Source organism: Haplochromis burtoni, unplaced genomic scaffold (assembly GCF_018398535.1).
Source record: "Haplochromis burtoni strain Fernald_Lab_line unplaced genomic scaffold, NCSU_Asbu1 Contig_1906, whole genome shotgun sequence".
Classification (NCBI taxonomy): domain Eukaryota; kingdom Metazoa; phylum Chordata; class Actinopteri; order Cichliformes; family Cichlidae; genus Haplochromis; species Haplochromis burtoni.
Window position 1 is genome coordinate 7,468 of NW_024584267.1, and position 9,390 is coordinate 16,857.

Sequence of the window (9,390 nt, forward strand, 5' to 3'; positions counted from 1 at the left end):
TATTAACTTCAGCACATGCATCTGAATGGCCTGCTTTTCACTACAAACAAGAACCCTGAATCAGGAACAACCACAGCAAGGAGCCACAATGAAGATATAACATAAAGCTGAATATTTGTTTGTGTGAGAAAACAAAAACAAATGTCACACTGGCATTTACTGCCTTCCTGCGCCGTCATCGTAAATTAACACTAATATGAAACTCCCACTGATGCTACCTTTTGTTCCAGTGCCATGCGATACTTCTGCTCGAAGCGTTTGCACTTGCTGACCAGGTTGCTCTGCTCAGTAAAGATGGAGGCAGCCGTGGCTGTTTTGTCAGGTGTGCTGCTCTCACTGCCGCTGCTCCCCAGAGTCCTCATCTCCTCCTCGTCACTGCTGATGCTGTCTGCGCTGCACAGGACAAAAGTGCGTACCCGATTAGTACACAGCTCGCATACAGTACCGTGCAAAAGTCTTGAGACACCTCTCATTTCTTCAGATTTTGTTATAAAAATGGGAAATGCATGCTGCAATTTATTGAAATGTACCACACCTGCTTTGCATAATTTCATCATTTACTGTCATATTCACACTAACTTTTATTTTCAGGTAGTAACAGGTCACGTGACTGTCAGGAATGTAATATGTTATAAATTCCTGCAAAAGCAATACAATCTAAAGCCTAATGACAAGTGAGTTTAGCAAGATTTGTCGATACTGGTGAGTAAATTGTGGTAAGACCACTTCCCTCATTATTCACCCTGCACACAAACCGTCTGTGCATTTAAACTGTTCAGGACTTCATGACACAATACAGGAAAATGTGGTACATTACTGCCGCTGCACTGTTTAGGGTTTCTCCACTAAAAAGCTTCAAGCCTTCACACCTCCTGCTTGTTGAGACGTGCTATTGTTGTGATATTCCCAGGAGCACGAATCCATCACTTCCTGTGCCCACTAGAGGGTGTTGGAAAACACTAATTATGAGAACACTGCTGTATACTGTGTTGAATCCACAATGAAAATATCATGTATACCAGAGGTTTTTTTACACGATGCTGTTACCACTCGGTGGAGCGGTGAGGGTGACTCAGTACTAGCACACAGATGTCTCCAGGCCTAAACTCTCAGCAAGCGTGACTTCAATCTAAACTAAAAACCTTCACATTTCAGCACAACTCAAGATCATTAGATTAAATTGACCAGTTGATCAGATTAAATCTCTGACAGTTGTTAAAGTACAACTGGCAAAAAAGGCACCAAAACTGAATCTTGAAACTAAAATGATTGACAATGGCATGACTTCAAGGCAGCAGAAGCATTTTGGAGCTATACATCCAAAGGTAAAGCCACTAGACAAAGACTCTTGGGCCTTATGTTCGACACCACTGATCTAATTCAATCTCTAGGAAGGGTTTATTCAAGTGTGACACTAAGAAACTGCAAGAATTGTGCATAAATCACAACTTCCTGTCTGCTTATGGTAAAAATGTTTGTACATCTTAGGACAATACAGGATACAAAGTTTCATAAATACAGGTGAAATGCAGCACCGGGGCTACTTTGCATTTTATGGCTTTTGCATGAGGAGGTGAAGCGCCACATAAACACTTTCAACAAATATCTTTTTTTACCACAAAGGATACGCGTGCCACGTTTCACGAAGTTTCGAGCCTTTTGAGCTCAACACCATCAGTGCTCAGACACTAATAAAATACACACTACACCAGAGACGGACCGTGTGATGTGAATTATTTGATCTCATACCTCTGAGTGAACTTCAAGTAAGGCGTGTAGTCAATCACAGCAGGGCAGCTGCCATCCAGACCCTCACCTTTCAGACAGAAGCTTGAGACAGAACAAGATGAAACATTAAAGCTGGGTCTGTCTGTGACCGTTTGAAATGCAGCACATTCATTTAGATGGCATGTTAGTCAGAGCTTCAGTGTCCACCCTCATCCTCTCCTTCTTCTGACGTCTCTCAGCTTCCTGAGGATGAAGTGTTTCACAGCTCAACTTCTTTGCATCTGTCACCTGAACTGCACTCTTCAATCAGCAGGCCCTTCATCAGGAGCAGATAACAGTTTATTCTCCAAAGCAGCTCTAATTTTATCAGAAATAATGAAGCCGGATTTAAAACGTTTGACTTATGTAACTAATTTTCCATATAATGGTTTAATTTAGTTATAATTTTAAATGAAAAACATAAATAATTTTTCAGAAGAAGCACTGCAAACACAAAAACATTCACAGCATGCGGTATCATGTCACCGCAGTATTATTTACTCTAAGGTTTTGAGAGTAAATAATGAAACTCTTTCAGTTACGGTACTGTGCAAAACTCTTGAGCCACCCTTATTTCTTTATATTTTTTGCTTCAAAACAAAACAGACTTTCTTGTTATTTTTAAAGTCGTCTTGAGCAGTAGTTTTTCAGGCTTTCAGAAGGTCTATTCATGAGTGACAGCAAAACTTTTGCACAGAACTGTACTTCTGCTTGATCCCTCTTGGCGTATGTAGGACAGTAGCTCAGAACGCCAGTGATGTTGTTGGTCTGTTGTCTTATACTCCATCACAAACAACAGGTCAGCAAACACTCATATACAGGACAAATGAATCTAGTTCAGAACCAAATGAAAGTGTTCGGAAATATTATGACTACATGGTCAGCAGTAACAATGGCCACAAAAAGCAGGAAAATATGTATATGTATACAGCATTAACCAGGTTACTGATCTTAACATAACAGGGCCACTCATCCATGAAAGTGACCAATAAGACGATGATATTTACCACCTAACAGGATGCAAGTGGTACGCAACATGCGTGGCAAATCCAACTAGCCCTCGAGCACAGTCTGGCTGAAGACCCTTTAGGTCAGGGGTGTCAAACTCCAGTCCTCGAGGGCCGGTGTCCTGAAACTTTTAAATGTGTCCCCATTCAATAGAACTTGACCGCATGCTGAGGTAGCAACCCCCAACCATACTCAAGCAAATTTAAGTAAATGTAAATGTTTGGAAAAATGAACTTCCATAGAGTCTTGCTAATGACCTACTAATTTTATTCAGGTGTGTTGCAGCAGGGACACATGGAAAAGTTTCAGGACACCGGCCCTCGAGGACTGGAGTTTGAGACCCGTTCTTTAGGTGATCACTGTGTATGAGTTTGATTAAATTAAGACAAATACCATAGGAGGAATAGCGATTTATGTGAACTGTGGACAGAGGGACAGCAAAGACTTGACCATGGCGTAACTTCACTGGTCTTTTGGTCGGATGACTCGTTAAATATATGAAAATGTGTTTTCTAATTGAAAACAGAAACACGAAGCCTTCGATGTGACCACAGCTGTAGCTGCAGGTGGCCACCAACATTTCCAATACTTTAACATTCCCACACTCACTGGTAAAATGTTTCACACATTTATAGATATAATTTAGGATGATCCTATTTTTCAAAATGCAAAAGTAAATAAACTAATAAAAACCCTTCAGGATATGTGTCAAACTGCAACAAATCCACTGTGCTGATTATTTTAGTAGTTTTGAGTTTTCTGGCAACATGTTTCTTTTTCAGAACATCTGGACGAGTACCTGAAGTCGATGGTGTTGAGTCCGATGAGCGTGTCGGCTAACAGCCCAGCTTCCTCTCCCAGCATGATCGCTCCGTCCTCATAAAACCTCCTGCGGCCAACACACATCAGTAAGTCTCACTGTGTACACGAACGTGGAGTAGTGAGCAAAGACTGAGGGCGTAGGTTATAGCTTTCATTAACACAATTATAACTGTTTGTTTAGACCTGCTGGCTCTGAAGTCCCGCAGTGCAAATGTGATGTACTCTGAAAGTCTTTTCTCCATCAGGACGACTCTGATCCACGCCCTGCCCTGCAGAGACAAACAGGTGACATGCAGCTGTTAGTGGAAGCTTCTGATATTTGAATTAAAAAACCAGCTACACGTCTAAATGTGCCTGTAAAATACGTGGCCGTTAACCATGCGGCTCTTTGCTCTCCATCACAAGTTTGCCCTTTGTTCTTTTCCCAAGAGGACAATGGAAAGCAGAGCAAATGATGACACACTGATTCTGCACTGTGTGCTGCAGGTCTGGATACTTTGACTTTGCCTTCTATCCTGTAGTTTTCCTAAATCAAATATGTTGTTCAATAAAAATGATCATTTTCTGAAAAATAGAGCTTCAGAATAATCAAATCAGATCAATAGTCAGTTTTATAATTACCTTTGCTCTAGATGATCGCACATTTTCCATGCTCTCAATGCTTCGGAGGCAGTTATGAGGTACTTTACTGCAGGCAGCTTTTATGTAATCCCAGAAACTCCGAGGAGTCTCGTAGCCGAACCAAGACATCTGACCTGAGAGGAAAAAAAGAAAAGAAAAAGAAAGAAACAAGCATTTGTATGAGCATGCATGTGCATTCATACTGAATGACCACCACAGTCAAAAGGGTATAGTAATGAAGAAGGCCCAGAGCGCATCTTCCCCGGCCAAAGATGAGACCCCATCATCGAAAAGAAGTCACCCAGTAGACACAACGTCACCTGCCAGCAAAGACTTTACCGACATGCTGGAGTCAATCGATAAGCGGTTGTCCAGCTTCGATGCGAGGCTGTCCCTGGTGGAGATTTGACACCGTGAATTTAAATCCCTGAGATTATCCCTGAGTTCACCCAGCAGCAGGTGGAAATGCTCGCTGCTGAAAACGGCACGCTATGGGACTCGGTCAAGTCTCTTACCGAAAATGTGGCCCAGCTTAACATAGAAAATAAAAAAAATAAAAGAGACTTATTGATCTACAAGCCCGTAGCATGAGAGATAACCTTGTGTTTTCTAGTATCCCAGAATCTGCTGGAGAGGACGCGGAAGCAACGGTGAAAAGCTTCATTAAAACCCACCTGAATCTGCTGGAGGACACTGTGAAGAACATCACCTTCAAAAGTGTCCATCATATCAGGGCTAAGAGGTCGGGGCCGGGAGACCACGCCCTATTGTGGCCAAATTCTGCCATTTCAAGCAGAGAGAGCAGGTGAAGAGTCACAGCAGGGAGCTGAAAGGACTTCAGCGTAAACGACCTAGGTTTGTTGGTATGCTGAAGTCCGAGGCGGCTTCATTCAGAAGGCCTCCCATGCTGTCACTGCCAGGGACCGGCTCCATGTGGACGGACAGATCCCGGCACCACTCTGTGGCTGTATTAACTTCACTCCAGATAACAGCCTGCTGCATTTTCTTTTCCTTTCTCCCTCTCTTGCATAACTAATCTGTTTCAGTTATTAATATCAATTTGCTAATTCAATGTGATGTCACAGCAGATAAAACGCCATAATTCTCTGTTAATGCGTTAATTAAAATGTTTTCTTTTTTCTTCTCTTTCTCTTTCATCCCTCCCACCCACCCTTTTCCTTGGTGTTCTTCCTTCTCCTTTCTTTCACTGCATCGATCACCTGTTTCCCTGCATAGTCACAAACAACACTCTATTTCACTCATTCACAAAGCACAATCACGCACACACACGCGCTCTACGGCAGCACATCCACAACAGCCTCACAGCGCACACAGACATATAGGACACATATTAGTGAATATGCACACTCATAGACAAACTTACGGAGCATCTCGCCACACACTTTTCTTCTTTCTATTTACAAACCAGTGACGTGTTTCCGTTTTCCATGAATCTTCTGAGGTTCTCCTCTTTTCCTCCTGCCTGGCAGCTCCATCTTCAACTTTGTACCCACTATCCCCCCACTGCACGAGTCCAAACCATCTCAGCCTGGCCTCTCTCACTCTCTCCACCTGAACTCTCTGATATCTTCATCTCTAATCCTCCAGCTTGGCCTCCTGTCTTTTTTGTTAGGGCATCACAGTAGGTCTCATGTGACATCCTGATATGATGCACGGCTTGGAGATGGCACCGCTAACAAAAAGCAGCCCAAATACTGTTGATATTTGATACTCACCTGGTAAATTAAAACTGAGTTGCTCACATCTAAACAAACCTGAATCTATATTTGCAGATTGACGCACACAAGAGGTTGAGGTATCCTCCGCTGCACATCATATATCTCTCCCATCAGCTCATCAAATAAAGGCAAAATTACATTTAATTGTGCTAACGTGTGCAGGCTTTTACAGCTGCGCCGCTCTGTTACCTTTGAGTCGATGGCTGAGGATGTGCTCCAGGATGGAAACAAAGTTAACGAACTCTGGAGATGAGTCATCTATGGTCTCGAAACAGGAGTGGTCCAGCAGAGTCTTCACTGAAAACCTGAACATAAAAAGCAGATACACGGGTATCAAAATCAATCACTGGGTCTGTGTTTTAAAGGGACACTGCACCAATATTGCCTGTATAAACAGACTCAGCTCCAGAAGGAGAGCTATGTGACTGTAAATATAGAGGAAAGGCTTGCATTGAAAAGTCCAGGAAGAGTCTTTGAAGGTAAAGTTCACTTACCAGATGGGGGAGAACAATAGCTGCTTTATGTCTCACTTGTTTTTGGAAGCTTAAACAACTAAGTGCTTAAAGTTAGGATGTGTCAGTCTCTGCTTTTTACCACTGAGGTTTACACGTGAGACATGAATTCCCACTTTTCCACACCGACATCCAAACAGCCACAGTGGCAAAACACTTTTCTTGTTGCCATCTGACGCGAGCCGAACGCCCTCCAAGACGAGGATAAACGCCGACAGACGAGGCGTCTGCAACGATCTAGTCCAGAGCTCGGGACTTGTTAACACAGTATCTCAAAAGCCCACGAGAACAAACAAATCGTAATTAACCGCCACACATTAACCGCCACACTTAACATTTGACAATTACAAGGCAGAGAAAATAAACACATGGCCTCAGTACGTGTAACGAGGCCTTTGATTAATCTCCTCTGATGAAACCATCCATGATGTGCAGCCCACTATGACAGTCTACCGACTCTGCCTACATTCATTGCAACTGATTATGCAGGAAGGAAAGTTAATAGAGAAAGACGCGATGTGTCACTGTGTGTGTGCTTTATGAAACTGGCTGGTGTGTGTGTGTGTAATCTAACTTCATATCGCACCCTGCCTCTCTTTCTCCCTGCCGTTGCTTAGCAGCAGGGTGATCACCAAGTGTGAAAGCGGGTTAAAAACTGACGGATTTCCAGCAGTAAAAGCCTTAAATTAATCACACATCACATACTTTAACTTACAGACACCATGGGGGGAAAAAAAAATAAATCAACAGCCCAGCTCACGAAAGGCCAGACACAATTTCCTCTCTGTGCAGCGCTTATCCTGTCAGGTGTAACTGCCACCTGAAAAAACGTTTAATGTAGACTTCGAGTCAGCGTGACAACAGCAGAAAGATCACACACACACACACACACACACACACACACACACACACACACACACCCACACACCCACACACACACACACACACACGGTGTTTAAACTTTAACTGATGTGTCGCTGAAGTCAGTCACACGGTATTGATGCTAAACTAGATGAAGTCGCGAGACTCTTGTTTCTAGGCGACTCACAACAATAACCCATGTCGACTGTATTTTGTTGCCAATCTTTGTGACTTAGAAAAGTTTCTCATGATGTGACAGCTCATTAATTATCACTTCTTCTGTAATGATCAGAAAGTGCACATTTTAACTGGTGCCATGAGACTGACTTTGATGACGAGTCAAATCGCTGCTGTTAAACGTGAACATCTGAGTACACTCCGTGATTCGCTAACTTTGTGCAATAACTTTTATCAGCAATAATTTAATAATCACTTTCTGAATGATGTTGTCCGTGTCTCACAGAAGATTTTTGGCCCAGGCTTCCTTACTACGTTGCTTTGCTTCACTGAGGTTTTCATTTATGCACAGCTCTCTTAAGGTCCCACCACAGCATTTCAGTCACGTTGAAATCTGAACTTGGGTCATTTCAGCACCTTGATTCTTTTCTTTTTCAGCCATTCTGTTGCAGATTTGCTGCTGTGATTAGGATCACAGGAGCCAGTTTTGACTTAAACTGTTGGACGGATGGCCTGACATTTGACTAGAGAATACTTTGGTATGGAGAGGAGTTTGTGGTCATGTCAAAGACTGCAAGGAGCTCAGGTACTGTGGCTGCAAAACAAGCCCAAACCATCACCCCTTTACCACTGTGCTCACAGTTGTTATGACACGAATCCAAAAATGGTAAAAAAAAAAAAAAAAATCCACTCCACAGGACATTTTATCCAGAAGTCTTGTGGGTTGCTGGCTTTTCTAAACAAGCTATACTTGCTCAATCTTTTTCTAATTGCATTGTCGTGAAGTTAACAAGCTTACAGTAGAGTCAGAGAATTAACTGGGACATTGACTCCTGGGACGATTGAGTTTTGAGTTATTGCACTAACACAACTAAATGCTCCAGACCAGCAAACTGCCAGAACATCTGCTTTCACAGAGATCCTCATATTTTCTAATTATCAGCTAATCAAGTAAATTTGATTATCAGCACCTGGCTGTTACTTACCCTCTTAATTCATAGCGGTGTACTTAATATTTCACATGACTGTAAATCAAGCGTTCATCTTCATTCAGGAAACCGCGTGGTCAGATACATGACTTCTTAGAAAGCACAGCTTCATCTCTTTTTGCTGAGCTTTCTGATTCTGATTCTCTACAGTATGCAACAGTATGCAAACACCGGCATCTTGTTTGTTCACCATTTTAACAGCGTTTCCAGGCCCCTAGAACGCAAACCTGCTTGTTTGCCACTCTTTTACGATGACTCTGTGCACATGTGTTTAAAGCAAAAAATTATAAAGATATCAACCATGCACAGTCTCTGGCAAGCCCACAGTGCATCCACACACATCATTTGGGAACAGGGATCATTTTAATTTTTTCCCTCCATTTCTGTTTTAAGCTGGCAGCACAGTGATTAGTACTAGCACCTCAGAGCAGGACTCTTGCTCTGAGGTGCTAGTACTTTAAACCCACCGACTGGTGGGAGTTTGCATTTTCTCCCCAATGCGTCTCTCTGGCTTCATCTCCCAGTCCAAAGACATGCAGAAAAGATTCATTCAATTCAACTTTATTTCACCAAATCACAACAACAGACACCTCAAAGTGCTTATAATGTAATGTGGAGACGCTCCAACAATAGAGAGTAACCCCAACAATCAAATGACCCCTTTTGAGTAAGCACTTGGCAACAGTGGGAAGGAAAGTCTTGATGCATGCTCAATCATCAAGGTAAGTAAATCCCAAAAGGTTGATTCTGTTCATCTGGACGCAGCGTTTTTTAGTGGTACAAACGTTTGGTCACTCATCCAAGTGACTTCTTCCGTCTCAGCTGAATGCGGGTTTCCCCAACCTTATAAACAGGACATTTGCACAATGACTGAAACCAGCATCACCAAAGGAA

General features: G+C 42.6%; 1 protein-coding gene across 1 annotated transcript in view; it reads right to left on the reverse strand.

The window, feature by feature from the left end:
- Positions 1 to 9,390, reverse strand: part of rundc3b (RUN domain containing 3b) — an 18,861-nt gene that overhangs the window by 7,134 nt on the left and 2,337 nt on the right. Inside the window, exons 2-7 of the mRNA XM_042217397.1 lie at positions 6,147 to 6,262; positions 4,219 to 4,352; positions 3,781 to 3,866; positions 3,575 to 3,664; positions 1,750 to 1,830; positions 219 to 393 (exon numbers count right to left, since the gene is read on the reverse strand). Of these exons, the coding sequence (XP_042073331.1) occupies positions 219 to 393; positions 1,750 to 1,830; positions 3,575 to 3,664; positions 3,781 to 3,866; positions 4,219 to 4,352; positions 6,147 to 6,262 (682 nt within the window). The remainder of the gene's footprint in view (positions 1 to 218; positions 394 to 1,749; positions 1,831 to 3,574; positions 3,665 to 3,780; positions 3,867 to 4,218; positions 4,353 to 6,146; positions 6,263 to 9,390) is intronic.